This window comes from Myodes glareolus, chromosome 14, assembly GCF_982192425.1.
Source record: "Myodes glareolus chromosome 14, mMyoGla1.1, whole genome shotgun sequence".
NCBI lineage: Eukaryota > Metazoa > Chordata > Mammalia > Rodentia > Cricetidae > Myodes > Myodes glareolus.
In genome coordinates this window covers 21,483,277-21,508,560 of record NC_142039.1, presented here as the reverse complement: position 1 = coordinate 21,508,560, position 25,284 = coordinate 21,483,277, and the positions used below count along the sequence as shown (strand labels likewise).

Below are 25,284 nucleotides of genomic sequence, written 5' to 3'. Positions count from 1 at the left end.
TTAAGAGATTTTTGTCCTCAGTCATCCATATTGTTTCCTACTATTTTCTTTTTCACTGCTGCTGCAGAAGCATTCCAGATGTGTCTGTCATCTTTCCATCACTGTAGCAAATGCCAAGGTGATGGACATATAAAGAGAAGCTTTTTGTGGCTCACGATTTTAGAGGTTTCTCTTGATTGGTTGACTCTTGCTTTCAGTCTTTGCACAGCAATACATCATGGTGGGAGCACACAGAAGAACAAACCTGCTGACGTCATGACCCAGGAAACAAAAGCAGAAAATAAAGAGAGACCAGAATCCACATTCCCTTTATAGGGGGTACCCTTCCATGATTTAAAGACCTTCCAATAGGCCCCATTTCTGACCCTCCTCCCTCCACCTCACAAATGCTAGAATTACAGGTGTGTAATTCTAAAGATAGAATGTTGAAATGGAGTACAGTTGGCTTGACTGTCATTGCACCTTTTTTCCCAGGCACCCACTGTCCGTTGCTGGTTCATGCATCGCTGGGGATCCAATTCAGGTTTCATGTATTCTAAGAAAGAATTCTACCAACAGAGCTGCATCTCCAGCCCACTAATAAATACTCTAAGACTTTCATTCCCTTGGAAACTATCCTAAATGATCTTTCTGGTTCTTCACAGGTTTACCTCCTAGTAATTTAGCACATTTGAAATCTGTCCAGACATTTTCATAAGTAAAGGGAGGGAAGGCACTGTTTAGATGCTCCGAACATTGAAGGTCTGGCACAGCAAACCTTTATTTGAAGGACCAGGAAGGAAATACTCTTGGCTGTCTTTGTTGTGTGTGTAACCAGAATATAGTTGAACCCAAAAGCGATGTACTCAGAAGTTGAGATAAGAAGGAAAGTGGGCCCCCCCAAAGAAGAAAAAAAATGGTCTGAAAAGACTCCCATGTTCCCATGTTTACTGGAGAGATGACAGTGACTTTGTCAAGTGTAGCAATAATTATGTTGAAATTGTGTGTTTTTATAGATTATAGAGTATTTTCACTGTATTGCCTTACCCATTCACCCCTGAATGCTTTTGTAGCCTGACTTGCCTTCATTCTCACTGACTTCTTGACAAGCATTGACTGTATTCACTGGACTTCCTTTTGTTAAAACAAAAACCTTTAAATGTTTTTTCACTTGGGGTTTTTGTTTGTTTTTGTTTTTTGAGACAGGATTTCTCTGTGTAACAGTTTTGGCTGTCCTGGAACTCACTCTGTAGACCAGGCCAGCCTCAAATGCACAGAGATCCGCCTGTCTCTGCCTCCTGATTGCTGGGATTACAGGTGTGCACCGTCACCACTTGACTCGTTTGTTTATGTGTGTGTGTGCACCACAGTATGCATGTGGAGATCAGAGGATGACCCGTGACGTGAGTTCTCTCCTTCCATCATGTGGACCCCAAGACTCTAGCTCACATCGGTCTCGATGGCAAGGACCTTTACCCACTGAGCTCTGTCTCTTGCCCTAAACTTTCTTTTCAGAATTTCTTGATGCTTTGAGCTCTTTGACACCCGATCATCCATGTATTTCATTGTTCCTTTTGTCTTCACATAGAGGCAGTCCTCAAAATTCTGAATCAGCCCTTCATATTTTATCCCACTCATCCATTATTTTTTTAGTTATCAACAAAAGCATCTCGCATCCAGGTCTGGGTTTTGGAACTTCAGTGTACTTTTATTTGCTCAGTCAACACTGCTGGCTAAAGGTTCCCCAAGACTTCATTCTTCTTTCTGATAATGATGGAATGATGACACTGATTATTCCATGAAGCCTTGAATTTGTGTTTGAACCCTTCAGCTTATACCTGAGCCTGCAGCAGTCTGTTCACTGTATTAAGAATTCATTTATCTCTCCTGCTTCCTATTTGCTTACTTTTTTCTAGTCTAGTCTCTTCTTCCATCTTAACTACATATGTCCTCTTCTTTTGGTGTCTGTCTCTCTGCAATCTATTCATCATATATAATCTTACACATATTCCAGTCTGTACTAGCAGATGTCTTCTGACTTCTGTGACGTGAATACAACTTTGCTCAACGTTCTTTTGTTCCCATTTTACTTCTCACTTTCCAGACACATTATTCCATGACTCTTATGTACTTTCAGTGTCTTAAGTCCTCCTCTTTGCCAACTAACTGTTCTTCCTGGACTGGTACTCCTAGCAATGTTCCGATCACTGTATTATTCTTGAAGTCTTCCCTGTTGACAGCAAGTTGCCCTCTTCTGCTTTGAAATCCTATAGCACTTTGTCTGTAGTACTAATTACTTTCCTATATGCTATACATATGTACTGCTTTAGACCCTAAAGTTTGCCTTTATCATCATGTTTTATATACTTAATTAATATGCACAAAAATATATAATCTGATCTTATAAGAACTCAACTCAGGCAAATAGGCAGGGCAAGTGCATCAGCTCCTTCTGAAAGCCAGGAGACAGGCTCAAGGAGGTTGAAATTGCCTAAGACCCCTCACTCCGTAGGGCCAGAACTCTAGCTAAAGCAAAGTTTCAGATGTCTGAGCCATATGGGTTACATTGCACCTTGCCGCCCTCCAAGGAGTGTACCTATGATGAGAGTTGTGTACAAAGAACTAACATTTATTACAGGTGTTTTTTTTCTTTTTTTTACAAAAGACTGGGAAGAAGTCTTAGTAAAATGCTTCCCACAAAAGTATAAGGACCTGAATGCAATCTACGATAACCCATGTCTTCCTGGATGTGTAATATCCATATTTGGTTAGAGACACTGTCTCAGAGAGTAGTGTGGAAAGCAACTGACAGAGGCACCTGTGTCAACCTCTGACCTCCACAAACAAGTATGCACATATAAAGATGCATGCACACACAGGTCTTTTAAGAGTATGCCTTTCCATCATTTCTGAGATTAGCAGTCATGAAAACTGATCTCTGTTTTTGAGGGGCATGGGGGTATTGGAGAAAGCATGAGAAGACTGTAGAAATAGTCAGTATTCTGTCAGATTAGGAAATGAATTTAGGAAGCTGGTCTTCCGTTGCTACTTTTAAAAGAACAATAAGCCCAGGGTGGGAAGACCCAGGAGCACTCCCTGTAGACTCCATTTCTTCGGTCAAAGAAGTAGTGTTGGTTACTCTCTGCTCCATTCTAATAATGCCCCTTTCTTCTATTACCAGAGGAAGAAGAGGAGCAGGTGCCCACTGATGGGGGCACATCAGCAGAAGCCATGCAAGTGCCCTTGGAAGAAGATGATGAAATGGAGGAGGAGGAAGTCATCAATGATGAGAATTTCTTGGGTAAGAGGCCACTGGACAGTCCTGAGGTGGAAGAAATGCCCACCATGAAGCGCCCACGACTCCTGAGCACCAAAGGGGATTCCCTGGATGTTCTGTTGGAAGCACGAGAACCTCTCAGTTCAATAAATCCACAGAAGATCCCACCAATGCTTTCTCCTGTGCATGTCCAGGATAGTACAGATCTAGCTCCTCCATCACCAGAGCCCCCAATGCTGGCTCCATTTGCAAAGTCACAACTACCAACTGCAAAGCCATTAGAAACAAAGTCATTTACACCAAAAACAAAGACTAAAGCTAGCTCTCCAGGACAGAAGACTAAATCTCCCAAAACTACCCTATCACCAGCACGGCTTGGAAGTCCTATTCGGTCACCAAAAACCATCCCCAAAGAAAAGAAATCACCTGGACGTTCTAAGAGCCCCAAGAGTCCTAAGAGCCCCAAGATTATAACTCCTGCACCCCAACCCCCTGCCAGACCTGAAACGCCAAATAGAACCCCTTCAGCTATGGTGGTTGAAAAAACTGTTAAAGAAACCCTCCCTATAAAGCCAACACAGACTCCCCCAGAAATTGGTAAACTGAACATGGAAATGCAGCCGAAGAAGGCTGTGGTGACAGACAAAACCATTGATGATTCCATCGATGCTGTGATTGCACGTGCCTGTGCAGAGCGGGAGCCAGATCCTTTTGAGTTTTCTTCTGGATCGGAATCTGAAGTAGACACTTTTACAAGTCCTAAGAGGATTTCAGGTTCAGAGTGCACCACTCCAAAAGCTTCCACTTCTTCCAATAACTTCACCAAGTCTGGGTCTACTCCTCTGCCTCTTTCTGGCGGAACTTCAAGTTCCGATAACTCATGGACAATGGATGCCTCAATTGATGAGGTGGTACGGAAGGCAAAACTAGGAGCCCCTTCTAACATGCCTCCCGCCTTCCCGTATATCTCTTCTCCCTCCATTTCTCCTCCCACTCCCGAACCTCTGCACAAGGGTTATGAGGAGAAAGCCAAGCTACCTTCATCTGTAGATGTAAAGAAGAAGTTGAAAAAAGAACTGAAGACTAAGTTGAAAAAGAAAGAGAAACAAAAAGATAGGGAGAGGGAAAAGGAGAGAAACAAAGAAAGAAGCAAAGAGAAGGATAAAATGAGAGAGAGGGAGAAGGAAAAGGAAGCTGCCAAGGAGATCAAGTACCCATGGAAGGAGTTTATGAAAGATGAAGATTCCGATCCTTATAAGTTTAAAGTCAGAGAATTTGAAGACATTGATCCGAAAGTGCGATTGAAAGATGGAATTGTGAGGAAGGAAAAAGAGAAGCATAAGGATAAGAAGAAAGACCGAGAACGAGGCAAACGAGATAAAGAGAAGAGAGAAAGGGAAAAGCTTAAAGAAAGAAGCAGAGAAGACAAGATAAAGGCCCCTCCAATGCAACTGGTGTTACCCCCTAAAGAAATGGCACTGCCTTTGTTCAGCCCTTCCGCTGCAGTGAGGGTCCCGCCATCCATGCTGCCTGCCTTGTCACCAATGCTCCCAGAAAAGCTGTTTGAGGAAAAGGAGAAGCCCAAGGAGAAAGAAAGAAAAAAGGACAAAAAGGAAAAGAAGAAGAAGAAAGAGAAGGAGAAGGAAAAGGAGAAGAAAGAGAGGGAGAGGGAGAAAGAGAAAAGGGAGAGAGAGAAGAGAGAGAAAGAGAAGGAGAAACACAAGCATGAAAAAGTAAGCTGGCTATCATTTTTGGCACTGTCTGAACAAGGTCCTAGTGCAAAATGCAGGTAAACTAAGCCAGGAGTTGTATCTGTGGTTTGGCTATAAATTCAGGGGCAGTTAAGTGACATTTTATTTATAATTCTATCACAAAGATCATTAATTTTGTAACTAAGCCCCACACACATCAGATGCTAAAAATCTAAGAATCTAATCACAAGTTACAAACTACATATTTACTAAACTGATCTCTAGCAGTTAAAACACACACATACGCACACACGCACACACACACATGCACTAATCCTAAAGTGAATATTATTTTTGTTCAGTATCAAGTCTACTATATAATGTCTTATACCAATTCTTGGGTACCCAAAAACATCCATTTTCCTGAGACACGTAAACCCGTGTTCCTTCTATAAGAGGACAGGAAGGCCTACAGAGAGATAATGGTCTTTGTTTCCTTTAAGAGAGCCACTCAGGCATTACTTCAGGTGGAGGCTGCATGTAGGACTTGAGCAGCTTCTCTTAGTCCTGCCATTTCCCATATTAATATCAAAACTCCTTCTCTGCTGATCTGGTGGACCAGCCAGTAGGTAAAAGTAACTCTGCATACAGAAATCTAGTCTGTCAAGTGAGGAGATCAGACTTGCGGAGTCTGTGTAAACAACAGGGATGTTTCATAGGAGGGAAGAGCTGTGTCCTGTGGTAACAGGATATGGCTTCTGCTCAGACAGCTCTGCTCTTCTTCTTGGTCTTGAGATTGTTGCAAACATTCACTCAACACTCAGGACCATCTGTAGAGCTTAAGAGACTCCTACCTACACATGATCATCTCTATTTGCACTTGGCTGCAAAATAATTCACAGTAACTTCTTTCCATTTAATAACTACTTTTCTACCTATAGCAAATACAGTACCAATAATGTTACAATGTCTTTATCTTCAAACTTACCTGGAAAAGCTAACTTGACTAACAACAGCCACATTTTTCTGCCTAATTCTATTAATTTGTTTAGACCCCTTGCTTTTGCTATGAGTGAAGAAATGTCAGTAGTTGGATATTGGCAAATTAATGAGACACAGCACACTAACTCCTCTCTTTTTACAAGATGTCTGTCTGTCTGCATGTGTTTGTGTACGTGCATGCAGATATCCATGGAGACGAGAAGAGGGTATTAGATTCCCTGGAGCTAAAGATGGTTGTAAGCCAACCTGGGTGCTGGGAACCAAACTCAGTTCCTTTGAAAAAGCAGTCAGTATTCTTGACCACTGAGCCATCTCTCCAGCATATCTTATTTCTGTCTTTACAGCTATGTTATCCTTTTATTATTATATTATCTTAACATGGTACTTGTCAAGTTTTAAAGCACTTCCACACATTTTTCTCCCTGCTGATACACCTATGATGCAGATCCAGCAGGTATTATCAACATTCAGGAACAAGAGGCAGCCTAGGAGAGGGCCTGTCCCAGGTGAGGATCACATATCCACGAGAGTGCCCCTTATTGCACAGTCAGTCTTCACATTCTGCAGTGTTTTAGAGATAATTGTCTGACAGTAATTAGTCACTGTTCTGTCATGCCCCTAGAGTAACAGCAGCTGACCTCCCAGCCAGTCTGACATAGAGCCATTATATTTAGCACCGCTTTGACTTTGGGAAGTCAGTGACAGTGTTTGAGCAGCCATTATGAATCTGAATGAAGGCCCCAACAGATGAAGCTGATAATAATAAGCAGGCCATGTCTTTGCTCAGGATCTACCTAACACTGGGGAAAACCAAACAAAACCCTCAGAGACCCACTTACCAGTAGCTAGACAGACTATCACGTAATAGATGGGTTCAAGCCTTCTCTTATTTTTGATAGATTAAAGATCAGAGAAATGACAAAATATAAAAATTTATCAAAGTCACTTAAATCTTACAGGAATTTTGCAAATAAGTAATCGAATTGTAGAGTTAGAACTAAGTTAAAATCTTGGCTTTTGTGAAATTGGGCATATTGCTTATATGAAAATTAAATAAGAATGATGTATAAAATGTGAATAGGAACATATCTGGCATTATAAGTAGTAAATGTTATTTGTGTAAACAAGGATTGTTACAGGAATAATAGTATCCATTTTGAATTACCCTATAAAAGTAAAGAAACTTAGAGTTTGCAACTTCATTGGGCCATGCTAACCAAGCTGTTAATGCATCAGAGTCAGCTACTGTAGACTTACAGATATCCTTTCTTCTCCTAGTATTCTTTTACAGCTTCGTTTTTGTAGCAGTAGAAAGACAAGGGGTAACATCTCTTGTGGAAGGCAATGATAGTAGTGGAGATTGAAGGCTAGTGTAAGCACTAAAGCATCTCTACATTCCACACACGGATCTGCCCAAGTTTCTGCAAAACCACACATAGCCTGCAGAGTTTCTCACATATCGTCAGAGAAAGGTAGTGAAGCAAACTAGATGACTCAACAATTGCTGGCAAACCGATTTTGATCCTCAGAATCCACATGATAAAAGGAGAGACACTGCTTCCCACAAGCTGGCCTCTGACCTCTTCCTCATGTATATCGTGGCACCTGTGGATCCCCACATACGTACAAAATAAATAAATGTGAAAGTTTTTCTTTAGACATACTTGAACTGACAAGATCACTCAGCAGGTAATGTGTTTGTCACCAAGCCTGGCAGCCTTGATTCAATTCCCAGGATTCACATTGTTGAAAGAAAGAACCAACTCCCACAAACTGTCCTCTGGCTTCCTTATGTGCTCTGTGCCCCCTCCCCACCCCACCTGGAATTAAGTAAATGTAATAATAATCCTCTCTGCATTTGTTTTCCCTGTTTAGAAAGTTTTTTTACAGCTTGGTTCCATAGTCTTTGACTATGCATTTCAATGCCTTCTTATTTGAATATAGTCTTGATGTAGAATGTTACTCCAAAAGGACAGCATTACTATCTGGAGATAAATAGACCCAAATTAGGCCCAAAGGGCCTTTGGCAGTTATCTGGTAAATATCCCAACCCCACTACTGCCTAGCTATCCTCTCCTACTTTTTGCGACCTTTGTTTCTTTCCCTCTGTCCCTGCCTCATGGTACATTTTAGAAAAAGACAGCATCACTCCAACCCGTTGCTTCTGTTTAAAAACAGTTTTGGGGATGCTGGAGGTGTAGCTTACTTTAGAATGACTGTTTAGTATTCAAAGCTCTGGATTTAATCTCCAGCACTGCGTAAGTCAGGCATCGCAGCCCAGGTCTTTAGTCTTAGCAATTGATAAGTAGAGGCAGGAGGATTAGAAGCTGAGGGTCAACCACATTTTCACAGTCTATTTGAAGCCAAACTGGGACACATGAGACCTTGACCCAAAACAAACGAAGAAAGCAATTTTTTTTTCATACATTCTGAAAGAGTACTCACTGTAAAAGCCACCTTCATAGAAACCTTGAGTAAACAGTAGTTTTTTATTTAAAATATACAGATAACAGACAGTTTAGAATTGCCTTACAAATAACTAATAATGCTCATACATGGATAATAAAAATTTGTTTATAGGCTGGGCAGTCATGGTGCATGCCTTTAATCCTAGCACTCAGGAGGCAGAGGCAGGTGGATCTCTGTGAGTTCGAGGCCAGCTTGATCTACAAGAGCTAGTTCCAGGACAGACTCCAAAGTTAAAGAGAAACCCTGTCTTGAAGGGGGAAAAAAAGATTTGTTTATGCTGGTAAACTTACAGACATTATAAAGAACATGCCAAACTTTGACCTTCTGGCTGATCAGTTGTTTTATTTGAGCTAACACTGGCTCTTTATGAATAGGCTGACCTAGATAGGCGCAGTATTAGCACTCTCACTTGAGAGTATACTTGTGTGTCAGGCCATTCCATGATTTAATCTACAAACTGTTTTGTGGGTTTGATATTGCCATGCTGACTTTGTAGTTGAGAAAATCGTACTCTAAAATGTTTGAGTGACATGCAGCAGCTGTGAGCAAAGACTGACTTGGCTATACCTGTCTACCCAAATCCTGTGTCCTTGCCACTGTGGCAGCCTGCTCAGGGTAGTCACTCCCCATTCTGGCATGTCTAGGACACAGTAATGAACAAGAAGGGTAAAAAGGGCTGAGGATCAGGAGTAAGGTGGCCTCTGGGCTGATAAAGTGTCAGACCTTGAAGAAACCTTATGAGCTCCTATTTAACTCCACGTTTTTAAAAACAGGACAGTGATGATCTCAGAACCTGATGACTTTAGTAATCAGACATAGTAAACACTTTAATGATTCTTTAATCTGTCCTCAAGTTCTTTAGTATCTGTCCCCAAATCACCATTGGTTGAATTAAACAGTTTAATACTGTAGAGAATAATAGTCTTAGTTTTTTGTTCCTTCAGCAAAAGAATTTTTTCTTTCTTCCTTTCTAACTTAAAGCAGCATATTTTTAGTCTTCTCTCATTGCTTGTCATAACTAGTGAAATGAAGGCATTGCAGTAAGTAAATTACAGTAAAATGGGGGAAATGTAAAATGGGGGAAATGTTCCCTCCTTGTTTCTCAACATGGCCTCTTCATAAACATTCAGATGAATGTGTTTAAATTTGTAGACAGCTACTGCAGGCTGCATCCCAGCCACCTGTGAATGCACTGCAAGGGCTCAGACAGGAATCAGGCTTGCTGTTCACACTGGACACCCTCTACTCATCAGTAGCCTGGCCTCTGCGAACTGTCTTCCCGGTGGTTCAAATCGCTGATAGGCATTTTGTTAGCCTGTTTCAAAAAGGAACTCACGTAAAGAACTTAATTGCTAAGATGGACAACAAAGGGGTTACCAGTCATCATTGAGCATCCAGAGTGCAAAGTGGTTCCATGGAAGTGTGCTGGGGTTTTCTAACACACCTGCACAGGTGAACAGCGAAGCTAGTACCTGCTAGCCTCATTTACCCAAGCTAGTGCACATAGATGGTAAGGTTCTTTGCTCTTTTTTTTTTTTTAATAAAAGGAATTTAACATTTAAAAAAATAAATAAATAAATAAACTTGGACAGATTAAATTGACAAAGCTGCCCATTACCTTTGTAGAAAGTCCCTGTCAAAAGATAAACTTTAAAGCTAGGATGCATGAAAGGGTTCCAAGATAGAATTTAAATTTAAACTGATTCTTTAGAGATAAGCTTTTTAAAAATCCACCTCTTTGCTTCAAGTCAGGATTTTAAAAATAAATTTCCCCTTTAAATCTCTTGAGCGATTTTCATTTTTTGCAAGGCCGCACTGCTGGTGTCCTGGAAAAATGGAGAGTTAGGGCTTTATCAGTTGGTGCCCTGAGGTATGTGGCAAAGAAGCTAAATCCTTGAAGATTAGTAAAAAAAAAAAAAAAAAAAAAAATTCAGCACATGGCAATAAGGGGCTTATATGACTACTAGTGTTAGCTCAGGTGAAAGGAGTATTGCTTATACATAAAACTGGACAAATCCACTGACAATGTATTTTTAGTTAGCTACAAAGGAGTCTTATATTGCTGGACTTTACCTCTTTGGTGACTTGGGAAGCTTAGTAATCCACTGTAAATGCTCTTCTGCTCGCCCCAATTCACAGCATTACTCCAAAATGCTGTTCTTTTATTTTAACCCTTAAAAGCTCCTCCTGGCCCCAGGATGTGGCTTTGTGCCATTAAAAAATGACATTTGTCATATTTTTAAGTGATTGAATAGTGACTGTTATCATTGGTTTGTTGTTTCCATAAAAGTTCAGGAGAGAAATTGTTTTTAATTTGTAGTTAGTACCTTTGCTTTTATTTGATAAGCATTCAGATAGAATTAGCATAAAAATTCAGGGAAAAGGTCTTATTTAGAAATTTTTTTTATAGTATTAGCATCCACGTTAGACCTTTGAGCAAAGTGGTCTCACTCCTTTTTCTCTGTATTTCCAGTTTTTCAAGATAAACATGACTTAACCTTTTGACTAAAATTAAAGCGTTTTTGTAGTTTCTATGTAGAGCTCCGTTTGTCCTAGCTCCCGGAGATAGCCCGGGTTCATGTCGACTTCAGAGTGTACTTAGTACTTTTCTCTTTTGCTAGGCAATGTTGAGTATTGTGATTACAGATGAACTTTGAGCTGAGGTAGCAAAATCGTTTATGAGTTCATTCAGTTAATGTAATACCTGTTGCCTTCCAGACACATTCATACTATTTTGAATCTGACTTGTATCCTTGTTTTTCTTTGCTTACTTTTTACCTACCGTTTAACGTTGTTTGTTTGTTTGTTTGTTTTTGTTTTGTATCCTTGACTGGCCTTGAATTTGCAGAGGTCCACTCTGCCTCTGGGATTAAAGGCGTGTGCCATTATGCCTGCTTCAGTTAACCTTTTAAGAGTACTCTTAAATGGCCCACCTTTTGGTTCACAGTCCCTGTCAGATCATTCAAGACAGCAACAAAAAATAGCTATTTAGATGAATAAATGAAGGTAAACCAAAGTTATTCTCAAATTTATATGAAGTCACTGGCCTACCATAAAGAAAAAAATACCATATAACTAACCCCAGCAAGGATACAGGTATTTATCACTTATCATGAGATACCTTAGTAAAGAAAGTCAACAGCTCTGTTCAGGATGTGTATAATGCCAGGACCCAAAGAGTATCCAAGAGCCAAGGAACTATATTCTGGAACCAGAGGTGATTTTGTGTCAGGAACCTTGGATTTACATAATTTATTTACTAATTTTGCAACCCTGAGCAAATGTTGAATTGTTTCAGAGTGGTCATTATTTGGGGAGAATCTGCCCTCCATACCTACAGTGTGGATGATGTGTGTGTGTGAGAGTGGGTGATTCCTTAAAATGCTGGACAAGTCTGTTACAGTTATCACGTAGAAAAGAAATGAGCCAAACACAGTGCAGTGTATAAAAGTTTTACTAACTTCACTAGCAGACTTTTTTTTTTTTAAGGTGGGGGAAACAACTTTGTGTTTTGGGGGTTTTTTTTGGTTTTTTTTTTTCCTCCCGAGACAGGGTTTCTCTGTAGCTTTGGAGCCTGTCCTGGAACTAGCTCTTGTAGACCAGGCTGGTCTCAAACTCACAGAGATCCGTCTGCCTCTGCCTCCCGAGTACTGGGATTAAAGGCATGCACCACCACCGCCTGGCTTGTTTTTAAAATAATAACTTTGCCAAGTGATCTTTTATTCCAGCACTTGGGAAGCACAGATGAGCAGATCTCTTGAGTTGGTTCAAGGCCAACCTAGTGTCTGTTGCAAGTTCTGTGCCAGCCAGGGCTACATAGTGAGACCCTCTCTCTAAAATAATGAATAAAAAATTGAAAACACAGAGGCAATAAAGAGAATAACAAGATGCAAGTTAAACGCTGAAAAACACATGAGGTTGTTAGCCAGAGGATGAAGGGAAGATAATTTTTTCAAGATAAGAATTTAGCACATTTAAAAGTTTCATGAGATAACTAGTAGAGTCAAGAGGCTTGATGTTCTGTAAATTATTCTGAGGAAGGGAGAAGGTTCTTAAAAAGTCTAAAAGAGATGGACTTCGTTCTTGGGCACAAAGAAGTCTGTACATTTTTAGTTAATTTAAAGATTTCACCTACCTCAGGCTTTAATATTTTTACTTTATTGTTGATCAAAAACAATAAAGAAATCATGGCAGGGTTTTGAAAGAAATGATGGTTTGGAATTGCTGTTTTATACCCAGACTTTAAGTCAGTCAGTCTTGCTTGCTTGCTTGCTTGCTTGCTTGCTTTTTTGCTTTTGGTTTTTTGAGACAGGGTTTCTGTATTGCTTTGGAGCCTCTTGTAGACCATGCTGGCCTCTAACTCACAGAGATCCACCTGCCTCTATTTCCCAAGTGCTGGGATTAAAGGCGTGCGCCACCACTGCCTGTCTAGTGTTTCTTTAGTATTTACGTGCCACTGTGGTAGACATTGAAAAACAAAACTAAACGAAACAGACATGGTTTCAGTGGTGTTTGAATGAGCTGGGAGTCCAAATAAACTAATAGTGTTAAAGGTATCCATGAAGTCAAAGTTTTCTAAATGTCCCTTTCTGTCATTTAGTGCTCCAGAGGCTGGATTTGGACTGATCCTGGAAGAGTAATGTAGTCACTGAGAGATGGGAGTTGACGCTATGTTTAGATAAGCATTAATTCAACAGATGTTTATTGAGCATGCACTACGTGCCAGGCAGTGTTCAAGAGAATAGTCAGACAGACTTGTGTGATGATAGGTTTGTAAATGGACTTTAGGTCGAGAGGGGTAAGTCTGTGTGTGTGTGTGTGTGTGTGTGTGTGTGTGTGTGTGTGTGTGTGTGTGAGTGTGTGTGAAAGTAGTAGATAAGATCCATATCAAATACCTGCATGATAAAATGCCTTGAACGGTACTTTATTTATTCCCCTACAGCCCACCACATGTTTTCATTATTGTTTCATTCTTGGGCTTTGAATGTGTAAATCAGTGTTTGTAGAATTGTCAGGGTTAACAGTGACATACAGGCTTGCAGTATTCCAAGACAAGTGAAACATCTGTCAGTGCTTAGGCCATTCCGAAATCACAAAGAACTGCCAGAAATTACCTGTCCCGTCACCATGGAAAAACTCTGATGTAGATTAGAATTTGGGACTACAGAAATTTTATTTGGTTGTTTATTCAAAACATTTATTATATGGTAAGATCTTAACTATCAACCAGTTAGTAGTGGCACACACTTTTAATACCAGCACTTGGAAAGCAGAGGCAGGCAGATCTCTGTGAGTTCTAGCCTGGTCTACAGAGTGAGTTGCAGGACAGGCTCCAAAGTTACACAGAGAAATTCTGTCTTGAAACCCCCCCCCAAAAAAACCCAAAAACAAAACAAAAAAAAACATAACCTAATTTTCAAGTGACCTTGCAATGTCATATTAAATTTGTATATTTTCTTTCTGACTAATAGCTCAAATGTTTTAGAAGTCCTAAACTTAATTTTCAATAGTCATCATAGAAATTGTGACACACACACATACACATATAGGTTTCAAGTCTTATTTTTAATTGAGCCCAAAATAGAATTACATAGTGCTCTAAGTAAGTTACTCAGACTTCAGATATAATAAAACAAACTTACGGTGAGTTTTGCATTCATCAAAGCCCATAAATGTATGCTGTTGTATAGGGAAGATCTCATGGTAAGCCTTTTTTGTTATGTTCTGTCTGGAAGTTATAGGGCTGGAAAGACTGCTCAGTGGTCCTCTTCCAGAGGACCCAGGTTTGGTTTTTAGCACCCACAAGGCAGCTCACAACTGTCTGTAACTGCAGTTCCAGGAGATCTGATGTCCCCTCCTGACCTCCACAGGCACCAGGCACACATGTGGCACACAAACACACATGCAGGCAAAATGTTCACGCATATAAAATAAAAATAAATAAACCTTTAAAAGTAAGTAAACTCTAGTGGTTACATAGATATCCCATCAGATGCTGTGCTGTCCCTGTGTTGTATGTGTGTGTAAAACAGTACAGTAAAGCTAGAGAAATAACACAAACCAATAAGCCAGAAACAACTGTTATATTAATGTGATGTAAGGTTCATAGACTACGTTATGTGTCAAATAGCCTTCAGTTGTTAAAAAAACATGGACTGAGCCAGGCAGTGGTGGCAGAAGCCTTTAATCCCAACACTGTGGAGGCAGAGGCAGGTGGATCTCTGAGTTCGAAGCCAGCCTGGTCTACAGAGTGAGTTCCAGGACAGCCAAGACTGTTGCATAAAGAAACACTGTCTCAAAAAACAAAACAAAGCAAACAAACAGACAAAACCTGGACAGGGGCTGAGAAGATTGTTTAGTTGATACAGTACAAGGGTAAGGACCCGAGTTCAATGCCCAGAGCACAGGTAAAAGCAGAGAACCAGTAGTGTGCACTTGTATAGTCCCAACACTGATAGGGGTCAAGACAGAGGCACTTGGAACCCTGAATCTCACTGGACAGCCCTCCCCATCCTGATGGATAAGTTTCCACTTCATTGAGAGTATTGTCTTCAAAAAGCTCAGAGAATGGTTGAGGAAGACACCCGTTTCTACCTCTGGCCTCCCACACTCAAATCTACACACAACACACATACACAACCCTGTCTTCTTATCTAGTATTTCAAATGTGTTTATTAGGTTTTTGGGGTGGGGAAGTGGAAGAGATAGGAAATATTTTAGGAAGAATTTTTTTTAACTAATGTACTAATTTTCGCAGATAAAAGTGGAGCCTATCATTCCAGCCCCAAGTTCAGTTATCCCCAGGTTGACTCTGCGAGTTGGTGCTGGCCAAGACAAGATGTAAGTATGAGCATTGGGAATTGGTGAGACCTACGTTCTCTGTGCTGTCCTAATAGATTAGGACTGCCAGACTTCCAGGTATGAACAGAGTCTGTACCAGGAACAGCTTGCTAATTTTCATTGGTTTCTTCTTCCAGATAAAAGCTTTTTTTTTTCTTTGCTTAGCATACAGGGTTCTATGCTCTCCCCACACTGTTTTCTCTTTCTGAAAGGTGAATATATGGCAGTATTACTGAATAGTATCTGAGGTCCTGACTACCTGGAAAATAAAAGGTTGTGTAGTGAGTGGGTGAAGTGCTGCATTTCACCCATATGAATACAGTGTTAGGCATCTCAAGAACACATCATCTGTCACTGGCAGAGACTGCAGATTCAGCTGGTCTAGGAGAAAATGAGGAATGTCAGTCATTGTTTACTGTTTGTTCGAAGTTTAACAAATCAACTTATCAGGTAATCTTTCTTTTTTAATATAGTTTTTACATTTTATGTTTATGCATACTTTGCCTGTATGTATATACATCACGTATGTATGGGTACCTGCAGAGACCCACTTTTTTTTAAGGGAAGTGTTTTCTTTCATTCGTCCTTTAAGGAAGTGTTAAGACCTACAGTATTTTCATAGGCTCCTGATGCAGTATGAAATGTTAGTCTCTTTTGCAAACCATGTTGAAACACTTGATCTGAAGAACACACTGTGTGTGGCATTTCAATGAAATTCATGAGTATAACTTATTATTTTTTTCCCTAGTATGTGAAAGTGGAGCAGTTTGCTTTGCAAACAGTCAGAGATTAGAGAGAAAGCAGAAGACTTTCAGTTGCCACTCAGATTCTGCATAAAAGTGAGAAGAAGACTTAGGAATTTATTAAGTAAGGAACAGAATGTGTACTGGGCATGGTGGTCCATGTCTGAAGTTAAAGCATATGGGAGAACGAAGCACGATAGTCAAGAATTCAAAGCCAGCCGGGGCTAAATAGCAGGACTGTAGCTCAAGGAATAACAACTAGGAATTTAGCTTTTTTATTGAAATTTTTATTTAACACTTTTATTTATTCTTTGATAATTTAGTACATAGATACAATGCAATTTGGTCATACACAACCCAATTCCTTACATACTTTATAGAACCCACTCTCCAAGCCTCCCACCTTTATGTCCTCCCTTTTGTTTTGTTTTGTTTAAGTAACCCACAGTCCAGTTACTGCTGCTTGCACATGCGTGGGGGGGGGGGGCATCCACAGAGGCCAGAACGACTGGCTGCCATACCCACCAAAAAAAAAAAAAAAAGAGAGACCCCTTCTACCACCCCACTGCAGCCATCAACTGACCATAGCTCCTCATCTCAGGGCAGGCCTAGTGAGCCCCTCCTCATCAGGCTGGAGTGGTGACTGGAATGCTCTGTGTAGTGACCACACCCGTTGTTAGTTCAGAGTGCAGCAGCCTTGCCATCTCCAGGACAGAGCCTTTCACAGCACGGCTCCCTTACTTCTTCCACAGTGCTCCATAAGCCTTGGCGGGGAAGGATGTGTGGACTCTAATGTCTCACCTAGGGTCGGTCACTTATTCTCAGCACTGTGACCAGTTAACAGTCTCTGCACTGACTGCTGCCCACCTCACAGAGAAGCTTCTCTCACCAAGGTTGAGAGGGAATGAAAACATGAAATAAAAGGAGGACATGACTACTTCTAATGTATGAAGAAGATTTTTATTGTAGACATGAGGGAGAAAGCAGGCAGGGGGATGCGTCCAGGCTGAATATGGCTGGTAGACCAAGGGAGAGCAAAAGAGGCCACCAGGCCCAAGAGACCAAGAGAACAGCATAGTCAAAATGGATTAGTTATATTGGAAGGGAGGCAGAAGCCCAGCCCCTGTGTGAGAAGTGCTGGGAGGAGCCTCAGGTAGGTGCTGGGTGCTGCTGGGAGAATGGGCTGGTGTCTGCTTAGATATGTTAATAGGCACTCAGCCATTGTTGGGGTTTCTGAGACCTAAAGGAGAACAGCAGCACTAATTAATGGGTATAAACATAAATATTTAGATGACATGTCCATTTAGGAAAACAACAGTAGAGGATCCTCCTCCCTCCATCCAGGGCTGTGACTTCCCCAGCCCTGAGCTCTTCCTGTGCTGTTTACAGCGCACAAACCACCGTTCTCGGTTCATTTCATCGTAAAGTGTGTGTATTTATATACGGCCGCTGTCAGGTCTAAATGGCCGTCAGTTCAGTTCCTCGGGATTATGAGGAAGGGTAAGACAGAGGCCAAAATGGTCTTTCAGGAAAGTACATGCTCCTCTGAAGAGCTGAGGGACACTGTCCAGATGGTTCTTATTTTCTCCGTCTTCTCTGAGTGCTTTCCATGGCGTTCCTCATTGTTCTGCCTGTAGAGACCCAGATAGCAGGTGGTCCAATTGCTGACAAACAGAAAATCTTCAAAATCTATTTGAATTCCACTCTTTTTCTCCTGGCATCTGATGTACCCACACCCTTGGACTTAGTGAGGAAGATCAGATGGGCCAAGGTTCTGGGTCAGCTGTCATACCTAGCCTGCACGGCCTCTAGCGGTCTACACTCTTGGAAATCTCCTTGGAAATTCTGGAAACCGTCTCATTTCTCTAAGGGAAAATGTTCTTGTTCATCATTCAGAACATACTTTTCCCAATTTCTATTTAATTTCTGTTTTCCCCATAGTTCATCAGTACCCAGTCAAACTCCCACACAGGGAACCCTGGCTTCCTCCCATTAGAGAATTAAGATTTAAAGTGGCGTTTCTAGTTACAGTCAGTCTCTGCCCTGAAGCATCTGTTGGTAATTCTGTTGGCTGTCTATTCTGTTTTCACCTTTCAATAAATCATTCATATTTGTAAGAGACTGGAAGATGTGAGAACTGGATCCTATTGCTCGGGATCAAAATGTCCAGCTTGAGGGAAATTAGAATAGCTGGGATTCTAGACAAATTACCCTCAGAAGTACAATGTTATATAACATGTAACATGTAGATACCTAGAAAGTAACTGCCCTGTTATATTAGCAATTAATTATTTGACCAAGACAGGTATAGAAGTGTACTGGACAAAGAAATTAAGTGTAACACATTGCGTGTTAAAGTCAGAGGGAGGTGGGGCCTCAAGTCCAATGGGTTTCATATAATCATAAATTCAGTAGATATGTTTGAGGATGCAAGGGTCTAAATTGAGGGTTAGTAAACTCCATCCTCGTAGCCATATTCAACTTACTACTTGTTTTTGTATGGCCTGCAAACTAAGAATTTTTCTTGTGTTTTTAAATGACTGAAAAACTTAAAAGACTATTCTTTGGGGCTGTAGAGTTGGCTCAGCAATTAAGAGCACTTGTTGTTCTTCCAGAGGCCCAGAGTTCAGTTTCCAGCACCCACATCAGGTACCTCACAGCAACCTGTAGTTCCAGATTCAGGGAACCTGCACCTATGTGCACATACTCATAAAAATGTTTAATTAGAAATTTAAAATATTTTGTGACACATGGATATTGGGTAACATTCAAATTCTAGCCATCTTTTTATGGTAGCAGAGTAAGGAACTACCCTGTAGTATAACCTATTCTATGGCTGTAGTGACAATGAAGTAGGGAATCATATAAGTGTATGGCTAGTTATTGTCTGTATACACCTGGGGGTGAGCTAATACTCTTTTAAAGTGAAATTAATGAGCAGTCTGGGTTTCAAAAACAAGGGAGTCTGTATTCCTTGGGGGGTGGGGGTTGTTTATTGCTGAATGACCAAGTCTTTTGAAATTATGAGAGAAAGAAAAAGCTTTACAAGGTTCAAATTATACCCTCTCGTCGGAAGATCTTTAAGACAATATTTAGTTTCTAAGTCTTAAAGAAGTTAGGTCTTCTGCCCTTGATCCCCCAAAGTGCCTTGTGGTTAGAGAGGGTCCTCTGTTCTCTGTTAGTGTTCCTCGCAGCAAGACAGCAGTTATTTGTTTTCCCTGGGTTCCACATCCTTCAAAACTGTCTTCTAAAGGGGTCTATGACATGCCAGTGCCTTTTCCTGACAGTGTTAAAATTCAGGACAACTTTGCAAAGATCTCAGATTCCTTGAACATGTCTACTAGTAATGGATGTCCTGAGTTCCCATTGAAGCACTAACCCCAAAGCTACAGTTTCAACTGTGTGAGTGAGGAAGCCACAATTCAAGTCCATTGCTGATGTGACCAAGGTTAGGCTCCCAGTCAAGCTGGACTTTCAGTTTGCCCAGGAGCTGCTCAGGATCCTTGGGTTTCCCCAGAAGATGGTGATGAGGAATGCGTGGGACTCACTGACAGCACAGCTGTCCTGTGTCTGTCACCCTGGCCCTCCTTACCTTGCTGGCCTACTTTATTCTGAGCAGTTTTAGGACAGATGTCTAACTGATGTCATTATCTTAGTCCTCGTCGTGAAAAATGCAGAGCAAAATAATGTGACAGAGTGTTAGGGACAGAGTCCCTTCTTAGAGAGAATTGTCAGAAACTATGTGTATTGGTGCACACCTCTAACCCCAGCACTCTAGGAGGCAGAGGCAGACAAGTTTCTATAAACTTGATGCTAACCTCGTGTTCATAGCAAATTCAAGTCAGTCAGAGCTACAGAGTGAGACCTTGTTTCCTACCCCCAACTGAAAAATAAAAAGCAGTTGTCAAGAAAGAAACATGACAGAATAGGGTCTGCACATCTTCTAAGTTTAAAGGTCTAAATATTTATAAAATTCAAAATTCAGTTAAGCTTCATGGGAAAAGATAATTTTCCATATTGTAAAGCATTAATAAAAATGTGGTATGAATTTGTGCAAACTTTGAGGGTGAATACTGACTGAAAATAATGATTCTTCCCTCATGTTCTGCAAATGCCCTCTCTAGTGGTGTCACAGGTGCTAGAGGGAGCATCTTGAGTCTCCCTCCACCCCCAGATAAGATCTCACTGAGTAGCTCAGGCTGGCCTTGAACTGGATCTGTGGGCATGTGCCCCAGCTTTGAGCCTCTGCCTTTTCCATCTGCTAGTCTATACTTCTCCCTTAGACAGAAGTTCATAATGGGAAAGTCACTGCCTCTCTCCTCTGCTCTCAAGGTGATCCTGCCTGTAGGGCTGCCTTGACAGTGATGGGCCTATCAGATTGCAGTGTCTGCTCTCAATGAGAACACAGGTTGCCTTCGAGAGTTGGCATTGGGTAGCCTGTTTGGCAGGTTTCGCCGTTTTCTGAAGTTAGTTTTGAATTATTTGGGGGACTGCTTTACCACTGGCAATTGTGTTCTGCTGGTGTTTTGATTTCCGGTAACAGCTGGGTTGATTGCTTAACTACAGGAAGTTTTTTCCTTCTCCTGCCCACTCATGACAGAGTTGCTGAAAATTTGGTGTAGTCTTGTTTATGCTTAAACTTGGTGGGACTTTTTAATAGTTATAATATCTTAATCAGTCCGTATATACTGTGAAAATTAGATCTGAAGCTTATTAATCCAAAAAACAAGTTTCATATTTTAAAACATAAAATAGATCTAGATACTGTCTCTTCATTGACAAACTTCTGACAATTGAAATGAGTAATCATAAGGAAATACAAAAATAGCCATTTAAGGATACTTTCAAGGAAAATAAGCATCTTTATATTTTCAACTGTAGCCATTTTCAGTGTGCCTTAATTGTAATTCTTCACTCTAGAGGGCTGAGGCAGGAGAATTACTACAAGTTTGAGCCAGTCTTTGCTATGTAGTAAAACTCCGTCAGAAAGATGACGACTTCAGAAGGAGAATGGGCTCTCACCAGAATATAGGACAAGAGCCAACAAAAGGAGCAAATGCCTTTTATCACAATTGGAGAAAGGCGGGTAAAGTTTCTGTCCCTATAAGGAAATCACGGACCAAGGTGACAGGGTGACCAAGCATTTTGCACAACATGGCTCTTTAGAACAAAAATAAAAACAAAGCTGTGTGCTTTTCATTGTTGTCTTTAATTGAAGTGCCATGAATTGCCTGTCTTTTGCCCTGCCCTGGTAAAATTATTATAGAAACAGAAACATTTCCTAGATGTTTCCCATGTTTTAAACTAAATTATAAGAACAATGACTAAAAGAAACCCTAAGATTGACTATATTCAGATTTTGTAAGTGTGATTTAAATCTCACAAAAGAATGTATCTGCAACTTTAAAATGACATCTTTTAGTGCTAAGCATTGCTGCCGCTCTTTCCCTGGGTGCTGAGTAACTGGCTGTGAAGTCCTCTGCCTTCTCCCCATGGTCATCAGTTGTCTCAGGGGCAGCTCTCAGCCACCCGTCACTAACAGGTAGCTAGATGCTTTTTTTATGTGCATCTTCAGCCATTTCTATTTATTTTTGAGGAGCTTTGGTCTTTCATTTTCACTGACCTAGAATTTTGATTTTTTTTTTCCCCTTGGAACTTGTAGTTTGCTCACCAACACCAAAGATGCAGTGTGTATATTTAAGAGAAAAACTAGTCTGCTGTCAGAACAACCAGCTTTGGGTTTGGGGAAATGCTTTTATGACCCAGTAAAACAAGTGGAAAGATTATAATCAAAGCATTTCCATCTTGCTTGTAAACAATTATAGCAGACCTTACAGGGATGCCACATTAGAAGACTGAGCAAAATTTACTGGATTCCATTCTAATGCAATTAGAGCTAATTTTGTTCCTTAAATGAATAAAAGGTCAGCCAGTAAATCTAGCTTATCTGGAGTCCAGACTTCAATAAATTGTTTTATTTAATTTGTTGTAAAAGATCTTATCCTTAATGGGTCTAGGTCTTATTAGTTCACTTAGGTTTTAAAATATTTATGACCACCTTTTGAGATATGATTTGAATGATAGTTGGAAAGTTTCTCTCCACAGCTTTATCAAGGCCCAAGATCGCTAATTGAATGAATATAGGAAGGTACTTAAGATTTGTTATCTGAAGAAAGAGCTGATGTGAACTTCCAGAATTTAAATGTCCTTTAGCCTGTGACAGGCAGAGATAATTTAGCTGTATCATGGTAACCTTTCAACTACTATCTGACTATAATTCTCCCTAAAGATCAACTTGCTCTCAGTTCAGGTATTTATAAAACAATATATGCCAAGGGTTTGAAATATTTAGACCTTTTGTTACGTCATTTGCATTCTATATTTTCTGTCTATCCTGTGGTAGATTCAGATACTTGCATAAAGATATTGAATACATGGAATAACTTGTTTGTTAACCTTTTCCACGCCTACTGGAAGCTTATAAAGTGGATATCCACATCACTACACGAGTTCTGTTTTCTCTTTTGTTCTTACCATTGTGGTCTCATTTTTGCATATAGAACTGACAAGCCCTGTTGACCTGTCTGTTTGGATTTGTTCTGTGCGGTTCCAGAACTGCATGCCCTATCCCCTCACAGCTTATCTTCAGGTTCCAAGAAGGACCACAGCAGCATCCATACTGACCCATAAGGCCCACATCCTACCTTCCATCACCCCACAGCTCCTAGCTTCTCTCCTGCTCTTCTGCTCTGTGCCATTCATCCTTTCTCTCAGGTTTCCCTCCAGTCTCATCTTCTCATTCCAAATCTTCCCCTTCACCAGCTTCCCTCTATCTGAGAAAAACCTGAGAACTCCTCTTCTCTGCCTTCTAGATCACGCTATTCTATTTTAACTCATCCACCTACTGGATCCTGGTTTCTATCCAAGAAACTTCTATAGCTTCTGTTTTAGAGAATACTTTCCTATTCTTTAAAAGTTCCATGCATTTATACAATGTGTGTTGATCATACCCATCAGCTACTACCTCCCTCTCACTCCCAGTAGTGCCCCATTCCATCTCTCACCCAGATTCATGTCCTATTTTGACTTTTTTGGTTATTAATAATCCCCAAAATCCAGTTAATGCTTCCCATATGCATATGAGTGTGTGGCCATCCACTGGGGCATATGCAACCCATCCTCATGGCTCCAAAGGAGGGTAACTTTCCCTACCTCAGCAACCACCATCTGTCAATAGCGCCTCCGTTTTCGGTGGGTCCTTGGGGGCCTCGCCCCACTCATGCTGGAATGTTGACTGTGAGTTGATGTGTACAACAGCCATATCATGCCCCAAAGTTAATATTTCTTAGCTTTCCTCCCCATCTACAAGCTCTTACATTCTCTCCATCACCACTTCCTCAAAGTCCCTGAGCCTTAGATGATGGAAGGTTGATGTAGATGGCCCATCCACAATGTGGCTCTCAGTTATTTATACTTGAACCAGCTATGAGTTTCTGCATTAACCACCACCCACTACCAGAAGAATCTTTTCTAACCAAACAGGAAACAGTGTTAATCTATGGATATGAACACAAGTATTTATAGCACAGTTTAATAGCATGACCATTTAGCTAAACAATAGTCCTGTCCCGTCCCGTCCCGTCACCCAACCTCCCAGGACCGATGACCTCCCCAGTCCTATGACCTCTTCCCAGCTTTGGAGCACATGTACAGCAGTAGACATGTAATCATCCCTCCTGAAGGATGTCTAATAAGAATGCAGCTGGTTACACACATATATGTCATGTCACTGTTACACCAGTGGGCACGTCTTGCCAACAGGTCAGTGTTAAAGAATGCAAAGTCTAGTGCTGAGTAAGACCATTGTTTTCTCTGTCTAGCAGCACCTCCTGACATTATGTAAGCTAAGTCATCAGAGATTTCTGGTTAGTCAAGTTTGATTTCTCCATGTCCTGCAACTGAAGTAAGTGGTATGTCTTCAGCAACAGAGTTTTAACATCTAGTTACGGTAGACAACCATGAGCTTGTGTTTAGGGTTCCTCTATGGCTTGTTTGACCAATGGCTGTAGGGTGGCATCCCATGCCTGACACTGAAATTTTCATTCAATAGCCCATATCTTCTGGGAGCAGCATTTTTTACCGATTCAGAAGGATACTTTAAAAACATTTATTACTTTTTTTTTTAGTTTAGCTTATAAACTAGTGAATTTCTTCTAGGTTTCTTTATATACTATTCCCACATAAACCTTTAACCCCAAACATACTACTCCTCTCTTTTCATATCACCTTCTATTCTCTCTAATTGAATTCTTTTCTTAGATTGGAAGATCATAGCCTTTTCACATACCCTTCATCTGCAAGACTTGGATGCCTTATTCCTTGGGCCAGTGCAGAGAGCAGCCTACGTCCTGATAGCATTATTCCTCTCTGCTCCTCTGGGTCCTGTTGCCCATGAAACTTTATTATCCCAATTTCTCCCCCACTTGTTTGCATCTCGTTCTCGTACCATCTTTTTTGCTTCTTCTTTCATGTACTCCTCTTTCTTTATACATCTTCCTTTCTTGCTCCTCACCCTTGCTCTAGTCTTACTCACTCTTTATATTTCAGTGAAGCAGTGATGCTTATAAATCCTTTTTATTCGTAGTATTCTACCCAGTTAATGTTGAGAAATGTTTGCCTAAATGGACCAATGTCACTGTCAAGCATATTTTGAAAAAATGAACCATGATGGTACCCTCCACACTGGTTCTTCCTATTCCTTACATGCTGGTTGGTGATGAACTCAGAGCTTCTATTTTCAAGCCGCAGTAGATCTTAGGAGAACTTGAAAGAAGGCTAAGACTGAGTAATAGTATATTTTAGACTACTGTGCTGAACAAGCAAGCTTCCTTGCTCCAAATTTTTAAAACTAAACAAAAAAATGGAAATAAAAGGCTCTATACTTTGGTCTTTACCTCTCTGCATTTTATATCTTTTGGATAAAATTAGTGGTCCTTCTATTTAAGAACCATTTAAACAAGTACTGCTATGTGCACAAGTACTTGACATAGTTTTTAAATCTTTTTTTTTCTAATTGAAAAAATAATACATGGTCATTATTTTCTTTAAGGAGTTAACTGTGGGCCAGTGAGGTGACTCTGAGGGTAAAGGTACTTGCCATCGAGCACCCACATGGTGTAAGGAAAGAACTGACTCCTACAAGTCAACTCTGACCTCCACGTGTGTGTTGATATACATACACAAATACATGTTTTTAAAATTTAAGTTAACCCGTTGAGGCTTT

The 25,284-nt window shown here is 40.6% G+C and overlaps 1 protein-coding gene across 2 annotated transcripts in view; it reads left to right on the top strand.

Annotated features, from left to right (window-relative positions):
* The window catches only part of Taf3 (TATA-box binding protein associated factor 3), a 146,089-nt gene that overhangs the window by 102,398 nt on the left and 18,407 nt on the right, over positions 1–25,284 (top strand). For both annotated transcript variants that reach the window (XM_048460909.3, XM_085699140.2), the window contains 2 exons: positions 3,161–4,989; positions 15,176–15,258. In XM_048460909.3, coding sequence (XP_048316866.1) covers positions 3,161–4,989; positions 15,176–15,258 — 1,912 coding nt within the window. The remainder of the gene's footprint in view (positions 1–3,160; positions 4,990–15,175; positions 15,259–25,284) is intronic.